Consider the following 27,173-nt stretch of genomic DNA (forward strand, 5'->3'; position numbering starts at 1 on the left):
GCAGCTCTCTTCATAATTGCCCCAAACTGGAAATGACTCCAACATCCTTCAACCAGTGAATGAAGATACAGTCTCTTTGTGCATCCCTACAATATCTTAACCCTCAGCAATGAAAGAGAGTGAACTATTGCATTTGGCAAAATCACCGATGGATTTTGCTAATTCACGGAAGCCAGACCCAAAAGGCTGGCTGTGTGATTCCATTTATCTGCTTGATCTGGAAAAGGCAGAACTTTGTGGATAGAGAAAAGATCAGTGATTGCTGGAGGCTGAAGGTGGGAGGAAGAGTTGAGTATAAGTGACAGAATGAGGGGATATTTGGGGTTGAGAGGATTGTTCTGTATCATTGTGGTGATGTGGTGATGGTGATGGATATATGACTATGCATTTCTCAAAAAAAAAAAAAAAAACAAACACTGTGCCATATTAGAAAGGTATGTATTGAGGATATATGTGTGTGTTTGTATGTATGTGTGTATATATATATGTATGTATATATACATATATAGATAGCCTGTATGGTATGTGTATGTATGCACACACACATACATATTGTGTCTTTTTGTGTGTGTAGTATGTTGTGTATACATTTGCTTGCTGTACTGAGATGAAATTTCTTCTTTTATAGATTTTATCTGGAGTCAGGAGGAGCCTCAGAACATGGGTGCTTGGTTTTTTGTTTCCCCAAGGTTTGAGAAGCAACTGGCCTGCAAGGTAACAGCTCTTCCTTGCAGTGTTTTGTGTGTGTCCCATTTCCTCTGGAGTGCCAACAAGTAGGTTTATCCCCTATTATCAGTCCAAAGTTCTATAAACTAAAATATAAAATCTAGTTTTAGGCTCTTCTTTCAGACTAAACTTCTGAGTGTTCAGCAAGTTGTGTATGTGTACCTACTAGTATTATGTTAAAAAAAACAACACAAAAACATTGATTATACTCAAAAAGGTAGAAGACCTACCTGTTGGCTACCTTTCCCATTAGCCTACTCAGCATTCTTGCCCCAAAGATTAGTAACCAAGCCCCAGGGGAGGAGAGCCATGAGCTAGCTTGTTTTATAGTAACACTTATTCCAGGCCCACCTGCAAGGCTGGTAAACATCAAAGTCCAAGTTGTTAGTTATGTTTTAGGAAGATAAAAACAAGAGAAGAACAATCATGTTTGCTTCTGTTTGTCTTTCTATTATGCTTTGTTTAGAACTCAAGTCACTTGATATCAGCTTCAGTTCCCTGTCCATCACCAACTTCTGGAGTTTACCCAAACTCATGTCCATTGAGTCGGTGATGCCATCCAACCATCTCCTCTGTTGTCCCCTTCTCTTCCTGCCCTCACTCTTTCCCAGCATCAGGATATTTCCAAATGAGTCCGCTCTTGGCATCAAGTGGCCAAAGTACTGGAATTTCAGCTTCAACATCAGATATCAGCTTACCAGGCTCCAATCATTTTCACCTGTGAATAGTTCTAACTTAGAAAACCCTACAGCTAAAACCAAGTAACAGTTACCTAAGAACAAGACAAATTCCTGAATATGTCTCACCTTATCATGCCTGGAATTTAGTTTTCAGTTGTGACATAGAGCTCCCTGTAATCTAGTTTATGTCACTCATTACTTTTGAAAACGGTGATTTATGGTTAAACAACTTAAGAGAAATACATTCGTGTCCCTGGGCAAGCTAAGCAGAGCTCTGACTGAGTTCAAATGTCATTTTATTTCTTTTCTGTTTCCACAATAGCTCCGTCTTGTAAGCCGACCCGCGTTGCCAGTACCGGCTGTGGGAATCGGCACCATTCACCTACAGCAGCATGAAGAAGTTCTCACCAAGACCTTCACCCCATGACGTCCTTTGAAGAAATACTACTTCCTTGTAAGAAAACTGCCATAAAAAGAAAGGCTTGTCTCCTCCACTCGCTAGGTATCATGAAAAGATTGTATTCCTGGAAGACATTGAGATTGATGAGGGTGGAGGAGAGGTAAATCTAAAATACATGAAACAGCCAAAAGAATTGTTCTTTGAGACGTGAATCCCACAAGTCACTTTCCTCCTTAAATGTACCATAATGTTATACTGTTTTAGGTCAGAGTGAGTTGTGGAACTGGGTCCTGATCCAGATGTCTTTAGACTCTCCTCTTTCTAATTAACTGTATGTACTCAGGAAAAGTTCTTGAGCATGAATTTATTGCTTCAAGAATCCCATGGACAGAGGAGTCTGGGGGGCTACAGTCCATAGGGTCACAAAGAGTGTGACATGACTGAAGCGACTTACAATTTTCTGTTTTGAGGTTGATCAGGTCACTCTTTATTGAAACACAACACACCTGCCAGGGAAGTCCAAGGACATCTCTGGAACAGAGGAAGACCCCAACAGTTCCCTATATACATACACCCAGGCATATAGTGTGAGCCAGGGTCCCACTGCTGTGTTTCCTCCAGATTTTCTTAATGCATGTCACTTTCATGAATCTTCCCTTCTTTATTCAAAGTCCTTGAGTACCTATGTTTTAATTTTATGTCATCTCTGGTGCTGCTTTCCAGCCACTGTGAAAAGTGTTTTATCAAACACTATAGCAAAACTGTATTATTCCTGATTTGTGTTCTTCAGGATCACTATTTTACCCATTGTCCTTAAGTATCGGTCCTATTAAATATAAACTTATGGGTGTTCACCACATTATTATTGAGTTGTAGCTACAGTGAAATTGATTGGTGATCTACTTTGCCATATTATCTTTTTTGTCACCCTTAATTATTCTTGCCACAATACCTTAATATTTTTAATGAACTCTGGGTGGTGTCTGATATGGGGATTTCAGCCACTGGTTGATCAGCCTCGCCTCTAAAAGCCCCTGCTGTCATATGATGTTTATTTGTGGCACTTAAGGATCACTTTGATAGTGGGAACTTTCCAGTGTTAGGTGCTTTGGGGACTTCTAGAGATCACCAATCTATTCCCTTATTTGGAAATTAGGCTTAGTACTGGAGAGTATTACTAAACATCAGCAAACTTCCTAGCTTTATATGGCTTGGTGCTGCAGAAACTACCATATATCATTCTTGTGCCATAATACTGTTTTCTCAGAAATGGGAGAGTACCCGAGGCTCTGGAATACCCTCTCCACTTTTACTGGCAACTGTCAGTGTCTTTTAGAACCAATGTATAGGTTGTTCTGGCCACAGCAGTAGATTAGTGATTCACATCTTAAATCATAAATCATGTAACTTAGTACCATGCTTGTCAACCAATAAAATTACAAAGATCTATTTAATGAGAATGGTTATCAATGTTGTATATTAAACTAGAAAAAAAATAAAAGCACAGGGTCATCTTTTTTGCAGATCTCTTGATTTCTTGAGTTAAAATATTTCAAAAGTCTAAGCACAAAAGTAGATGGAAGACTAGAGTTTTTTTAGTTTAGATCTCTCCAAATGTCTAACTTTACACCTTCCAAGTCTGTTTCTTGTTAATCTCCAAATTGAGCTATGAGATATATCTTCTATATCTTAACCTTCTTACTCTCAATCATCACTGCAACACGCATCATTATTTTGAATTACCTTGCAGGAAGGGACTGTTAGTTCTCCGCAGCAAGTTGCCAAACCAGTTAATTTTGGAAGACTTTTTATTAAAGTATATTACTTTAGTGTTGTTCCTCTGTATCTTCTCTGACTCATATGAAGAACCAGCTATAATGGAACAAAAATAAGAAATGATCCTGTAAGAGTAGAATGGCGTTTCCTTAATAAATAGTTTATTGAACACCTGTTGCAATAAGGCGTTTTTCTTGACATTAGAAACACGTGCAAATTAAAGATAAAACGTGTTGCTCATTGTCCTGGTTAAGAAGTAGGAGGAACTAAAATTTGGGCTAGCAGATTGCTAAGATTATATGCTTTTCCTTACACTATGCTGTCCACGAGGGGACAAAAGAGACTAGACAAGGCAGACAGGGATTTGGGGCGGGGAGGGAGGCGCTGTCCAGTGGTTAAAACTCCGCATTCCAAGGCAGGGGGCGATGTTCCGTCTATGGTTGGGGAACTGAGATCCCTCAGGAAGGCTGCTCAGGAAGGCCATAGTAGAGAGTGAAAAGTTCACAAGCTATCAACTACAAACAAATTTCTGAAAACGTCCCAGCAGTTCCAGTAAGATGGAAACAAAATAAAAAGTTTGTTTGGGTCATGCGGGCTCTGGAGGCATCTCGGCTCCAGTCGTGGGGATCGAACCCGTCCTGCGCTCCTGGGGCGGTCGCTCGGGTTGCGTCCTGACTCCAACCCCCGGGCCTTCGGGGGGTCGAGGTCAAGGAGACAGCCCTTGCTGGACACTGAGCTCGGAGAGGTGCTCACAGCGCAAAGACCCAGCAGCCCTGGCCCCACAGAGGGTCTCACCTCCTGGGCTCCGCAGGAGGACGCCCACGCTGGCGGTGGCCATGGCAACGACGCGGACGTCATCTGCGCAGGCGGCCTAAAGCCAGGCTGTCGTCAGGGGGTGGGGCCTGGCGGGCCGACAACGCGGGTCACGTGGGCAGGGGCGGAGCCTGCGCGGGGCCGGCCGGAGCGTGTCGCGAGCGGTCGCCGAGGCTCGAGCCGCGGGACCCGAGCGAAGGCCGCGCCGAGCCCTCTGGGCCCCGCCGGGCCGCCCCAGCCGCCGCCATGGGCAGTGAGTAGCGGTGGTAGGCCCTTGCCGAGGGCGCGGGCCCCGACGGTCCGCAAGCGGCGGGGTGGGCGCCGGTCCATGGTCGCCTAGCCCGTGGACCGGGGAGGCGCGGGCCGCTGCGGAGAGCGCGGGCGGGGGGCCTCAGCCTAGGCTCCTCCAGCCGTGCGAGGCCTAGCCCGGGCCGGCTGCGGGGCTAGGATCGGGAGGCCTGGGTCTGCGCATCTCAGTGGGTGGCGTGGAGCGGAGGACGGCGCGGGGAGGCGATTGGTTTGCGGGGCGGGGAGTTAAGGAACCAGCAGACACCTGGACCACTTTTAATTTTTCAAGAGCTTAGGAAACTCACATTTTTATTCCCAATCACCCTTGGAATATTAGTTGTGATGAATGAAGCTCCCTGCCTTGTTTCATTTTTTTTAAAAGTGGTGTACGGCGTGTATTTTAGGGGAGGAAAGGAGGCGATTGGTGGCCTAGCGTTTTCGTTAAAATTTTCATTCCAGTCCTGTAGCGTTTACTGAAAACTCAACGTGTGTCAGGTCGTATAAGCCTTAGGGACAAGGCCTTAAATAACGGGAATCTTTCGAGGGCCCTCTCCCAAACCCTCAACACCACGTATCTTCACAAATATACTTACATAGCTGTTGGGGTGATTGTTAGATGAACGGATTACCGCAAACCCAAGCCGTGCACCCTTTGGCCTGCTAACTAGTGGACATTTGCGGAAAGCTTAGAAAGGAATAGGAGACCCTTGGTCTTGAGTTTGCAGTATAAAGCATTAAATTCTACAACACAGGAAGAGTGAGGTGGCAGACAAAAAAAGCATTGCTTGAAACGGAATATTCCAATACAGATGACCATAAACCAAGAAATCTGGGAGGGTAGCTTAGGTTGAAGTGGGAAGGAAAAGGGGTAAGGGGATTCTAGCAAGTTTCCTGATGTGATTGACATTTGTTTTGTAGTAGAGATGAACACTTTCATAATTCAGATTTGCTTTCCAAGTCGTCTTAAATGGTACTTGGGTAACAAATATCTGCTTATGAGAACTTATGAATTCTTCTGTCAAACATCAGTGGCCGCCATCACTTCGAGAGATTTTATAAAAAGGTGGTGTAGTCAAATCAACCATACTTCAGTAACATAAATTCAACAACAAGAAAGATGTTGTAGTCAACTTTTGGCTAACTGGCTGAAGTGTAATTGCTCACGTCAGTTTTAAAACAATTTCATGATGTTAGTACATAGAATCCTGTGTATGTAAGGGAAGAATGATCTTAACTAATAACCTAGTTGTGGATTTTTGTGTTTCTGCACATTGCAGACTCTGGCAGAGACTGAATGATTATCATCTTCATCCTCTGGTTCTTTGGCAGGACTTGACTTAAGCCATGCCAGAAGAGAGTGCCTATCCTGAAGTTTGGTCTATCTTATACATTATGAGTTGTCCGGGAAAACAGTACTTTCTAATGAAATGTAGTCATCATTCTCTGGGCTGAGGATTGAACATACACAAGTACTTTGAGATTTTCTTACATGGGAGAGCGTCCAAGCAATGAATAGTGACTTAATGAAATGAAGTAGAGATTGTATTCAGTACTTTTAAAAACCTATCTAGGCAGTTCCCTGGTGGTCTGGTTAGGACTTGGCACTTTCACTGCTGGGGTGTGATATTTCTCACTTATGCATTTCAGCATCTTTCAATCCCAAATTGTCAGTCCTGCAGTGTCCACTCATTTCCTGTACTTGCCTCCTTTTATGTCCTGTTTCCTTCCATAATGCATGTTCCTGTTGGTCGACTGGTTTTGCTCCTTTTGATGAAGAGGTGCTGACTGAATTACTCCTTTTCTGTATATGTAAAGGAGTGGGAGTCAAGCATGAGGCAGCAAATTACTTTGAAATGAAGAGCATTATGATTAATTTATTTTGGGGGTGGGAATGGGATGGATTGCCATTAAAAGAACATTTGTATTTGATTCTGCAAAAATAAAAATCTTTTTTAAATCTTTGTAATAGGGGCATTTAATTTTTTTTTAAACAGTCAAATTTTTAGAAGTTATCAAGCCTTTCTGTGCAGTTCTACCAGAAATTCAGAAACCTGAAAGGAAAGTAAGTATAATATTTTTGTAATATAGAAGGTAACTAAGTGACTTACTCTGTTAAACTAGCTACATTGATTTATTTTCCTCAACCTTTTTCTGGTTGTAACTGGAAAAAGACCTATTCCTTCTCTTCGCAAGAGGCATAAAAGTGAATAAAACTAGTGTAGACCTTTTAAGGAAATGGCAACCCACTCCAGTACTCTTGCCTGGAGAATCCCAGGGATGGCGGAGCCTGGTGGTCTGCCCTGTATGGGGTCGCACAGAGTCAGACATGACTGAAGTGACTTAGCAGCAGCAGCAGCAGACCTTTTAAATCTAGATAGTTTATCTCATGGTTTCAAAAACAACTGTTCTCTCAGTTGTAGCATTTCCAAACTTTATGTTTCTTTGGCCTGTGTGTTAGATAAGATACAGTATTCTCTTGCCTATTATGATCCACCACACTAGAAATGACCCAGTTTCTTGGGTCAGTTTTCATGCATACCAACTGTTTCACATAAATGGATTGCAACTGGGCAGGCGTATACCTCTCATTTCTTGATTCATTGATTGCAGAGAAAAATCGCAGAAATGCATTCAAAAGATAGGGACTGCATCAAATTGTTCTTCCATCATTGTGAACTTGGAAGTAAGGCATTTCAATTCTAGAAATATTGTTAATCCCAAACGTTCCCAGATGTTCCTCTTTTACTGTACTTTCAATTTCTCATGGAACTAACCAGAATAGGGACTAGAAAGAGATAAGTAAGACTTTTGTTAAACTTACTGTTTTATAATATTAAGAAATATATTTCTTTTTTTAAATTTCTTTGAGGTTATAAAAATAGTTGTTCCCGTTACATGTAATGTATACTAACAAACTATAGCTTTTCTAGTCTATGAAATACTCACTGAATAATATAGACAGGAAGACAAATACCGTATATCACTTACCACAATAAGTGATGGCTTTGTACAGTATGATGTTAACTGAAATGTGTGAATATTGGGTGTGTGTCTTTTTATCCTTTTCAGTTTCAGCTAACGTGGTGCAGTGTATTAAGGCCTGTCTGTATTTAAACTATAATACTTAATTCTCAGATAAGTAAAGAGAGATGCTTGAGAAGTTTAGCCGTTTGCTTTAGCTGCTACTCACTAGGGTGAGAGTATTTTAAGAGTAAATGATAAGAGCATGTCATGATGGAGAATGCTGGTTAAGCTTCAATATGCATTTCTGCTTTTTTTACATTTGCTGTTTCTTGGTTTTGATTGGTTGTTTTTTTATTTTGTTGCACAGATCCAGTTTAGAGAGAAGGTACTATGGACTGCTATAACTCTCTTCATTTTCTTAGTATGTTGTCAGGTATGTAACCAAACACTGAACAGATGTCTGTACTGTTATTCTCAGGTCTTGGTTGGTTATAATTTGAAAAGCTAATTTTAGTTCAAATAGTAAATATACTGAATTATTTTGAGCATTATCTTTTTAGAAAATTACTTTTTATTGAAGTATAGTTGATTTACAGTGTTAGTTTCTGATGTACAGCAGATACTGAATATAGGATATTGAATGGAATATAATTCCCTGTGCTATACAGTATTTGTTTATCCACTTTGTGTGTACTAGTTTGCATCTACTAATCCCAAACTTACATTTCATCCCTCTCCCCCAGCCCTTGATAACCACACGTCTGTTCTCTATGTCTATGAGTCTGTTTTTGTTTTATAAATACGTTCATTTGTGTTGTATTTTAGATTCCACATATATGTGGTATTGTGTGGTATTTATCTTCCTCTTTCTGACTGACTTCACTTAGTGTGCTAATCTCTAGGTCCATCCATGTTGCTGCATTCTTTTTAACAGCTGAGTAGTATTCCATTCTGTGTGTGTGTACACACAACCCATATCTTCTTTTATTCATTCCTCTATTGATGGACATTTAGATTGCTTCTTTGTCTTAACTGTTGTACATAGGAGAATCATCATTTCAAGTGAAATGATTCTTCTACTGTGTATTTCTTTTGGTTTTCTAGTGAGTTTGAACATATTTTATATTTTCTCTTTTTCCCTTAGTTTTCAGTTAATGATCTTTACCCATTTTCTTCTTAAGATTTTAAAAATTGGTTTATGAGAAGTTTTTGTATATAAAAGTCTTAAACCTTTGACAGGTATTGTGCAAATATTTTTCCTTTTTGTTTGCTTTTAATCATGTTGTAAATAGCATGTTTTAATTATAAATCCTCCAAAGCCAAATCATTGTATTACTTAGCTTCTGCTGACCAGCCCTTAAACATTTTGGATTGCTCCCATGTCTTGACTATTGTAAACTGTGCCACTATTAACATTAGGGTGAATGTATCTTTTTGAATTAGAATTTTTACCTTTTCTGGATATATACCCAGGAGTAAGATTGCTGGATTATATGTTAGCTCTATTTTCAGTTTTTTGAGGAACCCCCTGTTTTCATTTTACATCAAAGTATAGGAAGGTTCCCTTTTTTCCATGGTAAGATTTTAACTTTTATTTCCCTTGCAAATAATACTGAGCAGCTTTATCATATACTTACTGAGTATTTGTTCATCTTTTGTAAAGTGTTCTCTCCCCAGGTCTTTTTCCTGTTTAAAAAATTGCATTATTGTCCCATTAGTGAATTACATGCCTTTTAAAATATTTTCTGGATACAAGTCCTTCATCAGATATGTGTATTATGAAGATTTTCTCCTGTATTCTCCTAAATAGTTTAAGCTTTTATGTTTTGGTCTATGGTCTGTTCCAAGTTAATTTTTGTATATGGCATGAGGTAAGGTTAGGGCTCACTTCTTTCTGTATGGACAGGCCAGTTGAAAAGGCTATCCTTTCTCCATTGAATTAATCTTGGCATCGTTGTTGAAAATCAGTTAGCCATTTAAGCATGGATCTGTTTTTGTACTCTCAGTTCTATTCCATTGATCATATTCCATCATTATGGTAAACCATAACTGTTTTGATTACTGTAGCTTTAGACTGAATCCTATAATTAGGTTGTAAAAGTCGTCCAACTTTGCTCTTCTCAGAATGATTTTGTCAGTTCTCAGTCACTCATTTGAATTTTAGAATCAGCTTGTCAGTTTCTTTAAGAAAGCCTACTGGGATTATGATTTTTATTGCTTTGAACTTATTGAATCTTCTAACCCAATGGTCTGCAAACATTTTTTCTGTAAAAGGCCAGATAGTAAATATTTTCAGCTTTATGGCTAGACCCAAGAAAACCCAAGAAGAAGTATAACTTAAGTTGTATTTCTTGAAGTGTGACATTTCTCACGACTTTTCGTGCCCTTACTTAATTTACATATTTTATGTTATTTATTATTGTTTTTTTTCTGTAATGGATTTACAGAGTTGCCAAGCTGTACCTTTCTGTCTTTCTCATGCTTAAGGATTTCTGCCCAGGACTGGTGATTTCTTGATTCTCTTTCCACTGAATCTCCAACAGATTTATTTTCCCTTCCCAGATGTAGTTTAAGGGTTTGGGGTCTGTTGTTTTCTATAGTGTTTTTTAGCTTGAGAGAATGGAGGGAGGTGAGATCAGCTGAGAGAATTGCTGTAAATGCCACCTGGGCTCTGCTCTCTCATTAGACTTTTGTTAGTGTCTTCTTGTGAGGGTCCTCTACCCAGCAGATGCCATTAGCACCCCCTTCAAGTTGCGACAACCAAAATTGTCTTCCTAGACAATTCCCAGATATCCCCTGGGGGACTAAGTTGCCCCAGGTTGAGAACCACTCTTTTCTACTTTTTACCACAACATAAACACATCCTGATACTAATATAAGCTTCATAATATAATTAAAAAAATTTTTTTTCATAGTATAATTTTTAATGGCTGCGTTCTACTGTGTATATTGTCTTCAGTCTTATATTTGGAGCATGGCCTTGGCTATTATTTGTACCCATAGCTTTGCAAAATTATTCTGTGATATAATAGTATCACAGAATAGTTGGTAGATATATCCTATACTTTAATGATAAAGAACATTTTCTTTAATTGTAAAAACATGAAATTTACCATCTTAACCATTTTAAGTGCGCACTTCAGTATTTTTGCATATGTTCGATTGTGTGCAGTACATCTCTATACTGATAGGAGTATTTACTGGTGAAAAGCACTGATGCCCCTTGTTTATATTTTCCCTAAAAAACTATACATTTCAGGTATTTTTGTTTTGTTACAGAACTTGAGAAGTAGTGTTGTTTTTTTTAAGTATGGCAAATATTAAGTGAATGCATTATTAAGTTCAAACTTAATTTGTATAATACATTTTCATGAACTAGTTTATGTAATCCTGTAGATACCACTGTTTGGAATCATGTCATCAGATTCTGCAGATCCTTTCTACTGGATGAGAGTTATCCTTGCATCCAACAGAGGTATGCGCTGCTTTTCTTTTGCCTCCATACTAGTGCATCGTCTTATGTTTTTATTGAATATTTGTATTTCTTCTATGAGTGGACTTGTTATAAATCATAGGAAATGACTGAGTGGTTTAAATATAAAACTGGAATTTATTGGAAGGATACTAGTTATTTTTGGAATCCAAAGAGGAGGTAGAATAGCTTAGCCTTTGGGGAGAGAGAACTAGACAGTCTTCAGACCTCAGCAGCAGGGGCTAGCTGGGAACCTTGTCTTTGTGATTTAGCTTCAGCAGCTCCTGGTTCAGTTCTCAGTTCATAATTCCAGGTTACCATGTTTATACCTGACCCAGCCAGCCTTGGTTAGAGTTTCAGAGTTACTTAGTACAGATTTGGGTGCTGGGGTTTCCTCCTATGTTGGTATTTTCCTGAGAAAAGAACATTACTGGGAGTGGCTGTGCCATTTACGTCTTTTTTATTTTTCTATTTTTTTTGGAACGGATGGCTATATTCTCTGTGTTGTATAATACATCCTTGAGCCGGTCTTACACCCTGTAGTTTTTAACTTCCCACTCCTCAACCCCTATATTGTGCCCCCTCCCCCACCCCTACCCTCTAGTTTGTTCTCCATATCTGCGAGACTGCTTCACTTCAGTTCAGTTGCTCATTCGTGCCCAACTCTTTGCGAACCCGTGGACTGCAGCACGCCAGGCCTCCCTATCCATTGCCAACTCCCGGAGTTTACTCAAACTCATGTCCATTGAGTCCGTGATGCCATCCAGCCATCTCATCCTCTGTCGTCCCCTTCTCCTCCCGCCTTCAATCTTTCCCAACATCAGGGTCTTTTCCAATGACTCAGTTCTTTGCATCAGGTGGCCAAAGTATTGGAGTTTCAGCTTCAGCATCAGTCCTTCCAGTGAACACCCAGGACTGATGTCCTTTAGGATGGACTGGTTGGATCTCCTTGCAGTCCAAGGGACTCTCAAGAGTCTTCTCCAACACCACAGTTCAAAAGCATCAATTCTTCTGCACTCAGCTTTCTTTATAGTCCAACTCTCACATCCATACATGACCACTGGAAAAGCCATAGCTTTGACTAGATGGACCTTTGTTGGCAAAGTAATGTCTCTCTGCTTTTTAATATGCTCTCTAGGTTGGTCATAACTTTTCTTCCAAGGAGCAGGTGTCTTAATTTCATGACTTCTGTCACCATCTGCAGTGATTTTGCAGTGAGACTGCTTATTTTGCTATTATATTCACTAGTTTGTTGTATTTTTTTAAATTGCACATGTAAGTGATACCACATGGTATTTGTTTCTCTGGCTGACTTATTTCACTGTTGTTGTTTCTTCATTTTAAAATCCATTTGTGAGAATTCTTTGCCTCTTAAAGATTTGAGCTCTTTGTTCCTTGTGTTTGAATATTTCTTTTAATTTATTATCCTGTCTTTTGCCACATTGAGGTTTCACAGTTGTGTCTAATCATATTGTCCATCTTTTTCCTTGTGGGTTTTAGGTATTTTGTCATGCTTTGAAAGGCTTTTTCTTTTCCAAGATTATAAACATACTCACTTCAAGTACTTTTGCTTTTTATCTTTTATGGTTAAATTTTATAAATATCTGGCCTTTATTTTGTTGGAAGTCATGAGAGAGGGAATCTAGGCTTAATTTGCTATAAATGTCTAGTCATTTGCCAAGGTCCGTTTATCCTTCTTTTCCCTACTGAGTTGAAGTGCCATATTTCCTAAATGAAATGTTCATTAAGCTTGATTGGATTAATTTTTGGACTAAATCTATTTGCAGTTTAAATTTTGGTGATTTGATGTAAAAAGACATCTACCCACCTGCCTACTAGCTTTAACAATGACATGTTTTTATCTCTTTACCATTAAAGAAGTATTTGAAAAACACATGATGTCCATTTAAGATGAAATCTTTCTCATATTAAAGGTACCTTTTCAGCATTTATAAAAGTCAGGAATTAAGGTTGTGATGTGACAGAATGGGCAATGGAAACATGGTCTTGGCTATGTGGAATTATTAGTTTTGCATATTATCTTACGTGCTTGGTGTATTTAGTTTTCTTTCTTTCTTTTTACTAGAAGTGTAATGCTTACTTTCTATATAGAAAAATTTTAGAAAATAGAGGCAAAAAATAAATAAAAATTACCCATAACCCACTGAGTAAAAATAACAATAAAAACATCTTTTTAAAAAATTTATTTTATTCAAAAATAGTTGATTTATAATGTGTTAATTTCTGCTATACAACAAAGTGATTCACTTATACATTTACATACTTTTTTTTATATATTTCTTTCCATGATGGTTTATAATAGGATACTGAGTATAATTCCTTGTGCTACACAGGAGGACTGTAGCACAGGAGGACCTTGGTGTTTTATCTTTCCTGTATAGTAGTTTTTATCTGCTAATCCAACCTCCCAATTGATCCCTCCCATCCCTTTCCCCCTTGGCAACCACAGGTCTGTTCTCTGTGTCTGTGACTCAGTTTTGTAGATAAGTTCATTAACAGTACAAACATCTTGATAGCCGAACTAAAATAACAGGAGGTGATTTTCCACTTAAATAGTCAGTCCAGCTGTACATACTGTTTATGAGTACTTTTTCCTATCCAGTATGTCATTAATATTTTTATGCCATAAATATTCTACAACATTGATTTTGATGACTTTTATATAATTTTAGATTTTGAGTTTAGAGAAACACAGCTATTCTTAAGTATCATTTCTTACTAACTTGGTATTTAATTTTTAGACTTAGTATTTAATTTTAAAATTCTGCATTAAAATGTTAGTGTAAATTTTAAGAACAGTGATTTGGACAGAAATCTTGGACTATTTCTTTAAAATGGTTTCTTTAACAATTTAAGTTAAAAAAAATTTAAGTTTAGAATTTACAGAAAATTACATTTTTGTCATATTTATAGTAATTTTGAGTCAATGTTTTGTGAGATTGTGTTAATAAATGAGTTTTTTTTAGCAATTAATGTTTAAGGAATGAAAATTTTCTTGTTAACTTTTAAGCATGTATTTCAATAGACATAATTTTAAGGACTGGGCCACTTCTAAACTAATCTCTATTGGGTATGTGCTATGTGTGCTAAGTCTCTTGGTTGTGTCCATTGGGTATAGTAAAGATTATTTACTTCCTCCCCCTTCCTTTACAGGAACTTTAATGGAATTGGGTATCTCCCCAATTGTAACATCTGGTTTGATCATGCAGTTGTTAGCTGGAGCCAAAATCATTGAAGTTGGAGATACACCCAAAGATAGAGCCTTGTTCAATGGAGCCCAGAAATGTGAGCATCACTGCAACTAAAGAATCTTTCCCAAATTTGAGAATTTTGTGGTAAGGTGTTTTTCTAGTCTGTCTTTATCTTTGGTTGTAAGTATGTCCTCTTCCCCCCTTTTTGTCAGTGTTTGGTATGATCATTACCATTGGGCAAGCCATTGTGTATGTCATGACGGGCATGTATGGGGATCCTGCTGAAATGGGTGCTGGAATCTGTCTCCTTATCATCATCCAGGTAAGAAATTCAGTTTTTCATACAGAGATAACAAAAACAGTTTTCTTTTGTAATAATTCTTTAGATGATTAATATAGTCATTTTCTTACTTTTGAATTATTTTACTTAATTAATTTTGATTATTGAAGTGACATATAAGTTGTATTGATGTAAAAAATTAAAATTTACTGTAATAAAGTGTAGACGTGTAATAAAAGAATTGTGGATCCATCAGCTGTATTTCACTGATTCTAAGATGCACATTTTGATGTCTCTGAAATCAGGATGTTTTCTTAGACCTGATGATCTCTTTCCCGTGCTGTCAGCCGGGCAGTCGTTGTGATGGTGGTCACTGCCTGCCTGTGTATGTCAGCTTGGTCACAGCTGTTTGTATCGTCCTCACATCACTGGGTTACGTGCATTGTTGATACAACATGCTGTTGAGTTTAATTGCTCTTTAAAGTGTCTCACAACAGTCTGCTGTGATTTGTTATTGAATAGTTACTGTATATAAACAGGCACAGAAAGAGCAAGCTAGATGATAAACATCTAAGTCTAAACGTTTTTATAAGCAGACAATAAAAATTCTTTGTAACAGGTTATTGTCATAGTTTAACTGTAGTATTTTTCCCTTTCTTAGTGACGCACATAAGAATGTTACAAATAATAGTATCTTGTAGTCAGTGAAATACCGTATAAGCACACGTGTATATATCCTGTGGGTTTTTTAAATGGATATGTTGGAATAGAATTTTTAAAGGCCAGCATCATTTTTCCTCCACTAAGAATCTTAAAATGTGTAAAATTTGAAAGATATTTGAGGACTCCATTTCTCTAATGCAGTCCTTAAAAATCCTTTGGAGAAGTTACCCAGGAATGCATTGTACTTAAGTTATCTAATAGTATTTACTGTATTTTGAAAAGAAACTTGTGTAAGTTAAACACTGAACATCTAGGGTCCTAATGCCTCTTGTTCACTCTATGAAATTAGGATTAATTTAGGAAAAAATTTTTTTAATGGTCAAAAAGATCAAGATCAGAAAAATAGTTCAAAATAAAACTAAAACACTGTTTTACTAGTGTGTGTATACATATATGTATATATGTATTGAGAAATGTCACCATTTCCAATTGGCATGGTTAACCATCTTTTTCAATAGGAAATCTTACATGGGAAGCAAATCATAGTAAGAAGATTGTGTAGTGAGTATGACTTAGACCAAGGAAAAAGGGATTGTTGAGGTATTTATATGTTATTCATTAGCACATATCACAGGGCTTTTCTAAATGAAATGGAAATAGTTTCTTTTTCAGGGGAGGCATTTTTAATGGACTGTATGGTAGTTTTCATGAGTTCCCATTTGGAAGAAGGGACATTTCTTTAAAGGATAGCTTTGTCATTATTTCTTCATTTAAAAAACACCTTGAGTGGTAAATTTAAAACCCCTGGGAATTAGAGGAAGAAGTGTTACAGTAGAGGGGGAGAGAAGATCCTCTGGAAACTGGTTTTAATATCTTTCAGGACTTCAGTGTAAGGATGCTGATACACCAGATCTTGCCTTATTTTGTTTCTTGATAGCATTTGCTTTATGACCATAGTTAGAATAACCCTGCTTTTTAAAAGACATTCAGAATTGGCATCTGTCTAGCTCTTAGAACATTATACATCAGTAAAACTTCTCTAGTGTTTTAGTAAGGGCATATTTATATTCTTAAGGAACTTCAGCTGACCACTTCTAGGTTAAAGTATTGACTTCTTGAATAGTCAGTTATGAATTTGAATTGATAGAGAAAATGGAGTTAAGCTATTTTAATGTTTCAGTATCAGAAATCAAGGAGTAGTTAAATTTCTGGAACGAAGCAAGTAAAGTGGGTATATACTAAGTTGTTTACATAAATTCAGGTGCACAATATTTGTCTTGTGGTTAATTCTTCTAGTGTTAATGTATAGAGAAAATTTTCATGTTTGATGATACATATGGGTAGTGACCCATTGCCTCTTTTTAAGGCATTGCTAACATTGAAAATGTGTGGATTCACTGAAGAGATATGATTGGATCAGTGTGTTTTCACCTAGAGATTTTGAAAACTGTTTGCATGCTGTTATGTAAGGTATTTCTCACCTTAATTATTCTTGTTTCGTTCACATGGTCAGTGTTTTTCCACTATTGAGTGTGGGATCTAAGTAGGGGTCTTGATTACAGTTTTCAAAAATAATAGACAGTATCAGTGTGCATGGGACATAGTAGAGGTAAGTATTATTTTGTCCAAACTGAGTTGTGTGTATGTGTGCACACGCACGCACGGGCAAGGCTGAGATGTTAGTGTTATTTTTATACACACTTTAGAGCTCATATGTACTGATCACTCTAGAAAAGCATGCAGTTCGCATTCAGGTTTTATCATTATTCTAATCTATGAGAAGCTTTCAATTCCTAATTTCTCATTCCCTTCTCATAAGCATGCATGCTTTTTTTTTTTTTTTTTAACCATCGTTTATCTTACTCTTTCAGTTATATAAACCATTTCTCATTTATTTCCCTATAATTCCTTTGTCCAGTTAGAGAAGCATGAGTTTGATTTTTACTGGATGTACACCGATCACCCTCCTGTCTGATGGGCATGGGTGTGAACAGAGTTTTGAAGAATTACTGCTGTTTCAGAGCTGCCTGTGTGACCTTAGGCAGGTCATTTAATCAGAAACCCATGATAGCACTTGCTGGTTGACCAGTGGTTTGTGGACCACTATCATGCTCTATGCAGGGTGGGCTTCTGTATTTCTGATGAGGAGTATGTACCTGTTACATAATCATAGTCAAAATAAAATCTCAGTAGTTAAGTGCTAGCTTGTCTTTAATCTGGTCAGATTGGTAAACTTGGTTTCCAAACAGTAAAGAAGAAGTGAGCTCTCTTAGAAGTTTTGAGAATTTTACCTTTTTTACAGTCCATTGAAATTCAAACTAAAAGACTATAAGTAGACAAATTAGGCTCTGTACAGCCATTGAAATGACAACTCAGAAAAAGAGAAAACAGAAAATGTAAGGTAAGCATACTTCCAGTGGTGTACCGGGAGGGAGTTGTTTGACCACAGAGGTCACTTGCAAAGCTATGGATTATTTCTGATTGGTTCATACTTTTACTGAAATGTCTTCTCCAAGAGGAAAATTAAGAATTTTCAATTTCACATAAAGTTAGTATGCTTTCATTTTTTAAAAAAATTAGAAGCTTAAGAACCTGGTGAACTCTTAATTGTCTCAGATTTACATTTTGTCATTGTATATATGCATTTTTACATTGTTATAATCTGTGGACATATTTGTGGTCTACTTTTCAACTCCTTCTGTGAATTTTTATATTATGTATAATACACGTATAAAATATATAATACTTAAAAAATGTATCAGCATAGTTCACATGCTTTTCCTTTAATGGCCTGTAATATTGCATCTTGTATTCGTAACATATTTCATCTGTTTTTTTCTCTTCCTTGAAGCTATTTGGAATGTTTTCAGTTCCTTGCTGTCATAAATACTACAACTGTGAACATTTTTGTTTTAGGGTACTTCTCAATAGGCCTTATTTAAACATTGTAGAGAAATAGAAATATACTTTAAAAGTCAAAATGTCAGCTTTATAATGTGACAACATTTCCAGTCCTCTGATTTGCAGAAGTGGCTTCCAGTGAGGGTTGAAAGACGCAGAGAGCCGTACCAGTGACACTGAAGTAGCTAGGCTTCAGCGTTGGAAACGCTTGTCCTGTGCAGGCAGCCGCGGCGCTCGCCGCCCCTCCCTGGGCTCCTCCTCGCTCCTGCTCACTGGCCTTTCTTTCCCCACAGCTGTTTGTCGCTGGTCTGATTGTGCTGCTGTTAGATGAGCTGCTGCAGAAGGGCTACGGCTTGGGGTCTGGGATCTCCCTCTTTATTGCCACCAACATCTGTGAGACCATTGTCTGGAAGGCCTTTAGCCCCACTACCATTAACACTGGCCGAGGTACCGCGCACAGGGACACGACTGCATGGGTCTGGCTGGACGTGTGTTGAGAGGACATGAGGTGGGGGAGCAGGACGGACCTCAGACGCCCCGCTTTGCTGTCCCGGGCAACAGTGGATGGCAGTTGTCCCAAAGTGAAAAAGCACAGATTGGTGGAGTAGGAAGTATTACTCCAGAAAGAATATGGAAATTTTAGCCTCTGCTCATTTAAAAATTCAGTGATTGCAAACACTTAAAAAATCCTAATTGTCTAAGCCATTGCTGCAGAAGTCATTGATTTTGACTGATTTCTGCACTTGCAGCAGGTAAAAAGGAGTGGATTAAGATTTTTCAGAAGGATAAAGAAACGTTACTTATTGTGTCATCAGAGAACTTTTGCTGCTCTTTCCTTGGGTTTGTAGTAGCACCTACATTTTGAAATGCTTAATTGCCTTTCCCCTTACCCACCTCCACTTCTCTCAAATGCCATCCAAGATTTGTAATGGTTGACATCTGAACTGACCAGCCTTAAAACAATCAGTAGCAGTGATGGCGGATTAATGTACTTGGTAAAGTGAGCTTGAAGGCCAGCCTGGTGGGGGAATGTTGATCTTTTCATTCTGACATCTGTATGCTGCTTCGCTGCTGCTTTTCCCCATCTCCATCCCCTTCCCCCAAAGTAAAGGCGAGGCCAACCATTAGGAACTAAATATTTGCTTTGGTTTATTCTTCTTTGACTGTTTTCATCAAGAATAGTCTCTTGAGAAAACTTCAGATTTACACTAACAAAAGGTACATTTGCCTCAGTGATGTCAGTATTTTTTAGAAGCTCCACACATGGCTGTATCATAAAGTGAACTGTGTTGAATTATTTTGACTGCTGTTTTCGGCCCTGTACTGGAGCTTCAGGGCTGCTTGTTTTGACTTTGGGACAACTTTGGGTGATGAGGCTGCAGCTGATTTATATCTTGATTCATCAGGTACGGAGTTTGAGGGCGCAGTCATAGCTCTCTTTCATTTACTGGCCACCAGGACAGACAAAGTCCGAGCTCTGAGGGAGGCTTTCTATCGTCAGAATTTGCCCAATCTCATGAATCTCATTGCCACAGTTTTCGTGTTCGCTGTTGTTATATATTTTCAGGTAAGTATACCATCTTTGTTGAAGTAAGTGGGGTGTGGATTTTTACTCTTGCTCTCTAAAGAGGAGCATGCCATTTGAATATTAGTAGCTAACAAGTCAGCATTTCAGAATCTAGTTAGGCAAACAGTTCCATTGTTTAGTAGACGCTGAACCGCAAAGCATCTGTGGTTATGAAGTAGAGAAGGATTTCTGTTTGTGTGTGTCTGTGTGGAAGGGAGAGTTTGCTAGCATTGTCTTTGCAGATTTCCTTCTGTGACTGTCCAGATTCGTGCTGTGTCCAGTCCCTCTGACTCACTCCGGAGCTTCCTTTTTCAGGGATTCCGTGTGGACCTGCCCATCAAGTCAGCCCGTTACCGCGGGCAGTACAGCAGCTACCCCATCAAGCTCTTCTACACGTCCAACATCCCCATCATCCTGCAGTCTGCCCTGGTGTCCAACCTGTATGTGATTTCCCAGATGCTGTCAGTTCGATTCAGCGGCAACTTTCTAGTAAATTTACTAGGACAGTGGGCCGTGAGTATTTCATTATTTATTCTAAGTGTTCAGATTTATCGTTAAGTTGCATTTCGTGCTTATATTTTCACCTGAAAGAGGTAAGCCATAATTGAAGCACTTGCTGTGACATTTTCAGATTCACTTATCTATAGCACAGTTTATCATTTGGAAGTTGTAAACCTGTAAGCATTGTGAAATTAAAAATGACCAAGTACTTTGTATAATGTTACATCTAAGAAGCATTTTCACATCTCATTTAAGTGACCTTTTAGGTTAAGATTACAGTTGCTCTTGTGAAAATGACTCCCTGTTTTGTAATCTTAGTCCACTCTTGTCTTGAATAATGTTTTTTTCAAAGAAACAATTTGCTGGTTATATGGGAGTCTGAAATCATCCTCTCCTGCCTCCCCTGTGGTTTTTCATAGTCCAAATGGCAGTAAACTAGTTTGTGATTAGCTGGAGAAAGGTATGTAATTACTAGTGAAGAAAGAACAGAGTTGCTAGAAATGGAATCCAGTAAATTCTGCCTTCCTCTTCATCATAGCTCCTACTGAAGCACGCCAGCCACACTGTGATCAAGATGCGAGTTATTGTAGATTGAGTTTTGACTAGTTAAAATTTGTAACTGACCAAGGAGTATTTTTCCCCCTTAAAACTATAGAATTAGAGAAGAGTAAGATCCTTTATTGTTTTCAGAGTTCATGTAATTCTAGAATTTGTATTCCCCCAAAGAATTATTATTTTTTAGTCATTCCTGAAGTATGGTGCTTACTCTGCATTTGTCTTAATGTGCTACTTCTGCATTATAAGTTGTAGTGACATAACTTTCTGCTTTTGCTGAAAGCCATTTTTTAAAATATAAAATTTCACACGATGAGATTGTAACTTGAATGTCAGTTGAGAGAAATAGGAGTGCCTCTACCGGTAATACAGTTGGCCCTTGAACAGCATGCATTTGGGCTTTGAGTGCCCACTTAGACTCAGGTTTTTTTCAGTAGTACACGCTTCAGTCCCGCATGGTCTGCAGCAGGCTGAATCCTGCGATGGAGAGGAGCCGTGTACACAGAAGAGGAACCATAACTTACACGTGGATTTTTGCCTGTGTGGAGGGTCAGTGCCACGACCCCTGCAATTGTTCAAGGGTCAGCTGGACTCCTTTTTCACTCATTTAACAGAAATTGGATTACCTGTGGTGGGGGAAAGGGCTGGCCCTCCCCTCAAGAGTTGATGTGTGTGCTGAGTCACTTCAGTCGTGTCCGACTCTGCAACCCCATGGACTGTCGCCCCCCCAGGCTCCTCTGTCCATGGGACTCTCCAGGCAAGAATCCTGGAGTGGGTTGCCAGGCCCTTCTCCAGGGGAGCTTCCCGACTGGGGATTGAAGGCATGTACCGTTATGTCTCCTGCATTGCAGGAGGGTCCTTCCCACTAGTGCCGCCCAGGGTAAACTTTGGCAGTAATTACTACCATGATGATTTCACAGTAATAAATCTATATAACTGAGTAGTTGTATAGACTGTATTGTGATCTTAATGAGATTTTCTCTAAAGAGAATTATTGGGAAGTTTAATTTGTCTATAAACAGGGCATTTGATTTGGAATTAGTGATTCTAGGGGCACAATTAAAGGAAACTTGGAAATTGTAATTTCCGGAACAAGATATTTTAATCATTGCATCCCAAAATTGCTTTCCCACCCTGTATGCCCAGAACTTTCATTTAATACAAACAAATATGTTATTCCCATTTCTTTAACTGTGAGAATTCATAAATGTTTGTGTGGATAACAAAATTCCATTACAGATATTAAAAGACTTCTTTATAATAAATATCATAGAGTTTAGGCAGTGATGTGTTAGTCTTGTGTTAATATTTCAGTTGATTCCATTCTTTGTGGTGAAGAAATGTGTGTGTACTCTTACATAATTCAGAAAATATTCTAAATGTTCTAAATATTCTAAACGTTATCAGAGATTGATATAAATAAGTGGGACGTCTTCTTATAGTTGTATTACAATGTTTTTTTAAAAATTGCTCTTCTGTTAGTATATTCGCAACGCTTTTCATGTAATAGATACTATATAATTTTGTAAGACTGAAGATACTTTAGATTTACCAAAGTAAATCCTTAAGTTACATAGAATCATAAGTTGTAGGTGCTTTGAGCTTAAGACATTGTCATACTTTCTGAGGAGCTTGAAAAGTCTTGGAAATGTGACCATTTATGCTTTTTATTCTTGTTCTGTAGGATGTCAGTGGGGGAGGACCTGCTCGTTCTTACCCAGTGGGTGGCCTCTGTTACTACCTTTCTCCTCCTGAGTCCATGGGCGCCATATTTGAGGATCCTGTCCATGTGGTTGTTTATATCATCTTCATGTTGGGATCATGTGCATTCTTTTCTAAGACATGGATAGAGGTGTCTGGTTCCTCAGCCAAAGATGTAAGTATTTGGTTTATTTGAAAATGAAAAAAATATGTAGTTTTTAGGTGTCAAATGATAATTGATACACTTACTTTTGTAATTTAAACTCTTAATTCATATTTTCTTCATGAGGTAATGTCATCCCCAAGGAGTTAAAAACTAGTTCCTGGAAAGTGAAAAATTCTTAGATTTTACAATGGTTTGTGACTTTCCAAAGCTCAGCCCTGCGCAACAAAGTCTCATTCCTTAGTTCCCTTATGGAGGTGACAAGAGAGAGATTGCGACACCTCAGCCTCAGATACACATCACGTGCCTGTGCAGCACTGTTGCCAGGGAATGATGCTATGGCAGTGCCTACTTCAGCCTTCTTATACTTTACTTGTTAGTATATGGAGATCACGAAATCACGTCTCATAGAACCTGGCAGTAAAACAGAGTTTGATTTTAAAAATTGCTTTTCTCTTTGCAGGTAGCTAAACAGCTTAAAGAACAACAAATGGTAATGAGGGGCCACAGAGATACCTCCATGGTTCATGAGCTTAATAGGTAAGGAGCATTAGACTCAGTGTTTGATAGGAGGGGGAGGAGGCTATTACGTACAGTGCACATGTACTTGGTTTTTGATCTGGCTTTCATTTGTTGTCATATATTATAATTCTTAAGTTCATATTTGAAGCATTCTTCTGCTTATCACAAAAGAATCAAAATTTAATGCAAAACTGAATTATTCTCCACATCAAAATTGATACCTAAATTATTGTTTTAATTGAAGTTGTGTTCCCTTCACTACTCACCCCATTGTTAAATGCTATAGGTCAGAGGTTCCCATTGTTGACTGGCTGCACTAAAAATCACCTGGGAGCTCTTAAAAATTACTGCTATCCTACCTGTACAAGTTGTGATTTACTTGGTCTGCATTGGGTCCCAACATCAGTTGGTTTATTTTTTAATAACTTTTTTGAGATACAATTCACATATCCTGTAATGTAGTCATTTGAAGTATATGGTTCAGTGGATTGTTTATTTTTAGTGTACTTTTGAGTGTGTAATGATTACAATATAATTTTAGAAACATTTCCCAACACCCGGAAAGAAACCTTGTACCCATTTAGTTATTCCCCATTTCTGCCCAGCCCTCCCAACTCCCAGCCTCAGGCTTTTTCTTTAGTCTCTATAGATTTGCCTGTTCTGGACATTTCATATTAATGAAGTTATGTGTGATCCTTTGTGAATATCTTCTTTCACTTAGTGTGAGGTTTTCAGGGTTCATCCTTTGTTTGTGAGTAATCCCTTGTATAGATATAACTGTGTTCAGCTTACCCAGTTGATAGAAATTTTGATTGTTTCCACTTTTTTGGCTGTCATGAATGATGCTGTTGTGAACATACTTTTACAGGTTTTGTGTGGATGTATGTTTTCATTTTGCTGAATGGAATTGTTGGGTCATGTAGCAACTGTGTGTTGAACATGTTGAGATACTGCCAGACTCTTTCACAGCGGCCGCCCCATTCTCCATCCCACCCCCACCTCCAAACATGTCCTCACCAGCACTAATTCTTGTTTTGATGTTAGCCACCTAGTGGGTATGAGTGTTACCTCATTGGGGTGTTCCTTTTTCATTGTGGTTTTGATTTGCTTCTCCCTGATGAGTAATGACGTTCAGCATCTTTTCATGTGTTAATTAGCCATTTGAGTATGTTCTTTGGAGAAATGTCTCTTCCATCTTTTTGCATATTTGAAATTTTTAATTGGGTTATCTTTTTCTTTCTGGGTTTCTAAGATTAAAAAAATTTATTTTGGATGTGTCTTGTCAGGTATATGATCTGCAAATATTTTGTCCCATTCTATGGTTTGTCTTCCCACTTTCTTGATGGCATCCTCTGATGCACATGTTTTAAATTTTGATCAGGTTGTTTTTCTGTTTCTGCTTTGTGCTGCTATTGGTGTTGTAGCTAAGAAACCAGGGTCACAAAAGTTCATCCTCTTGTGTTGCTATCTGTGACCACTCTGAGCCAATTTTTGTGTTTGGTGTGAGAACGGGGTCCAGATTCCTTCTTTTCCATGTAGGTAGCCACATGTTCCAGAAGCGTTTGTTGACAAAGCATCGGTATTTTAAACTTTTTATTTACTTAGAACATAGACTGGATTATAGAGAATGGTAAAGTGAACCTCTGGGTCCCAGCTCCATCCAGCTTTAGTTGTTACCATTCTCCCATTCTTGTTTCCTCTACCATCCACCCCATCCCCCCTCCTTGCCTTTTTTTTTTTTCGGTCTGGAGTATTTTAAACACAATCTCATTATATTTTGTTTGCTTTTTAAATTTCTGGCTGCACCCCAAGGCTTGTGGGACCTTGGTTCCCCCACCAGGATCGAACCCATGCCCCTGCATTGGAAGACAAAAGTCTTAATTGTTGGACCACTGGGGAGGTCCCACAGTTCCATTATTTTTAACAGTTCTCCAGGTGACTCCAACATGTTGCTGAGGTTGAATTACTGTTCAAGAGGATCATCCAGATCTTATCACATAAATTTGCTACTTAGGAAAACATTTTGAAATTCACTGTTTATCTAAAAGAGGGAGCTAAAAGGTTACACAATACTTAGAAACAACACTAAATAATAAAATCTGGGATGAAAATTATGCATTGCCTTTCTTGGCTGTTAACTGGTTTCTTGAAATAAGGGTCAGATCATGCCCTTCGTCAGTTTTCATCAGCATGTTAACTGGGTGGCCCCAGACGAGCCGTCAGTACTGTGGACAGTTCCCTTTAGTTGAATCACCCTTCCGCTGCTTGGTCTGACTCAGGGTTTTTGTCTTCCAGGTACATCCCCACAGCAGCTGCGTTTGGGGGCTTATGCATCGGCGCCCTGTCGGTGTTGGCCGACTTCCTTGGGGCCATTGGCTCTGGCACTGGAATTCTGCTTGCAGTCACTATTATTTATCAGTATTTTGAAATATTTGTTAAGGAACAGGCTGAAGTTGGCGGGATGGGTGCTTTGTTTTTCTAAGTGTTCCAGTATCTTCTTGTGTGTGTGAAAGGAACAATATTTGGACGCATTGTTTTTGTCAGATAATGCTGGCTCCCTTTTCCTTCTCTCACAGTTTGTTTCCAAGTGCTGACTGTCCCATTCCTGAAATGGCCGCGGCGCTAAGCCTGTGTGCAGCATTAGTACCAGCTGCCTTAACACTGAAGTTTACATTATTCATTAAAACACATACATGCAGTGTTGCCTGTGATGCTGGAAACCAGTGTACCCGCCTTGCCATGTTCAGTCGTGATGGTGAGATGGTGACGTGGATCAGTTTTGCACACGACATTCAAAACATTCAGTTTCCCCCCACTTGTTTAAAAATAAATTTAGTTCAAATTGCCACTTTCCAGTATTTTTGAGCTTATTTAACGAGTTCTGGAGCATTTATATCTAATCTATATTTTAGATATAATTACTTTTTATACTTTTTTAACTCATAGTATCCATGTTCCCACCCCTCCCCCGTTTTATTTGTTCCTCTGCAAAGCAGCCACTCGGTCCAGGTGCGCAGAATCAAGCTTTCAGTCACATCTGTCACCAGAAACAACTGCTCAGTTCCTCTTCTTGTTTTCCACTCCCCTTTGTTCCTAGGGACAGCACAGCCAGTGCTGTTTTGCAGCATTGGCTATGCCTTTGAATTCCTAACAGGTCACTTGAGAATACTCTTCAAGATAATATGCCCCAATTTTTTTTTTTCTTAAATTCCTAAAGCAAACACCAAATTCTCGAGCAGTGTCTGTAGTTCAGTGGGGGGTGAACGAGTAATTCATGCTAGGAATTTGTGTTATGTTGTTGTACTTTACAGCAGCAACATGAGTGTAAACAGTAGACAATAAAATTTTATTTAATAAAACTTTCAGTTGTGTTGGAAAAATAAAGTCTGATATTAAAAGATTTCTAAGATTACTTGTATAGATCCATTGTATTCATACAGAATTCATCCTGAGATATCTGTTGCAAATGTATTAGTTTAATCCTAAAAATATGTAGGGACAGTGACCAACAAAAAGGCGTTTAGTTTTGTGACTGACATTTGGAAAGATCAGGGAAAAATATTCTCAGTGTCCCAGCCTGTATTTGAAGCAGCACAGTAAGTAATTCATTTTTATTTATTGTGCTTTGTTGTCCAAAAAGATCAAATGTGATTTTTCAAAGATGTCTTTCTCATTAGTATGGTTTTCTGTCATGGCTGACTTTATTAGTAAGTACAGCAAGTTTATCTCCTTTAGCTGAGGATCACAAAGCCAACTAATTTTAAGAGCAAGGAGGCAGAGAAAATACAGGTAGATAGGAACAGGAGCCATGTCGATTGGAAAGCATCTCCTGGGGGCCTTGGACCACTGTTACCATGGAAATATGACCCAGTGTTACAGTTGTTTATCCCCAGAGAAGGTGGAAATACTGCTTTTAATCTAAACTTTCAACTTGTAAACACTGAAACAAGAGGGCCAGCCAGTGAAAACAGATTGCCACTCCTCAAACT

The 27,173-nt window shown here is 38.6% G+C and overlaps 2 protein-coding genes across 2 annotated transcripts in view; both read left to right on the forward strand.

Annotated features, from left to right (window-relative positions):
• DHTKD1 (dehydrogenase E1 and transketolase domain containing 1) overlaps positions 1–3,329 on the forward strand; it is a 43,381-nt gene extending 40,052 nt beyond the window's left edge. The window contains exons 16-17 of the mRNA XM_061126076.1: positions 629–714; positions 1,729–3,329. Of these exons, the coding sequence (XP_060982059.1) occupies positions 629–714; positions 1,729–1,833 (191 nt within the window). The 3' untranslated portion in view covers positions 1,834–3,329. The remainder of the gene's footprint in view (positions 1–628; positions 715–1,728) is intronic.
• Positions 3,330–4,545: 1,216 nt separating this feature from the next.
• Positions 4,546–26,584, forward strand: SEC61A2 (SEC61 translocon subunit alpha 2). The gene is made up of 12 exons (XM_061126077.1): positions 4,546–4,648; positions 6,678–6,745; positions 8,015–8,080; positions 11,044–11,122; positions 14,294–14,425; positions 14,544–14,653; positions 18,469–18,622; positions 19,582–19,742; positions 20,058–20,255; positions 22,483–22,674; positions 23,126–23,202; positions 25,480–26,584. The coding sequence occupies exons 1-12, from the start codon at positions 4,642–4,644 to the stop codon at positions 25,664–25,666; spliced, it is 1,431 nt and encodes a 476-aa protein (XP_060982060.1). The 5' UTR covers positions 4,546–4,641; the 3' UTR covers positions 25,667–26,584.
• Positions 26,585–27,173: the final 589 nt, after the last annotated feature.

The sequence above is a fragment of the Dama dama genome, chromosome 23, assembly GCF_033118175.1.
Source record: "Dama dama isolate Ldn47 chromosome 23, ASM3311817v1, whole genome shotgun sequence".
Lineage (NCBI taxonomy): Eukaryota > Metazoa > Chordata > Mammalia > Artiodactyla > Cervidae > Dama > Dama dama.

Coding starts and splice junctions, on each gene's coding strand:
- SEC61A2 (XM_061126077.1), top strand. Junction 22,675..23,125: donor CTGGTTCCTCAGCCAAAGAT/GTAAGTATTTGG, acceptor TTCTCTTTGCAG/GTAGCTAAACAGCTTAAAGA. Junction 23,203..25,479: donor ATGGTTCATGAGCTTAATAG/GTAAGGAGCATT, acceptor TTTGTCTTCCAG/GTACATCCCCACAGCAGCTG.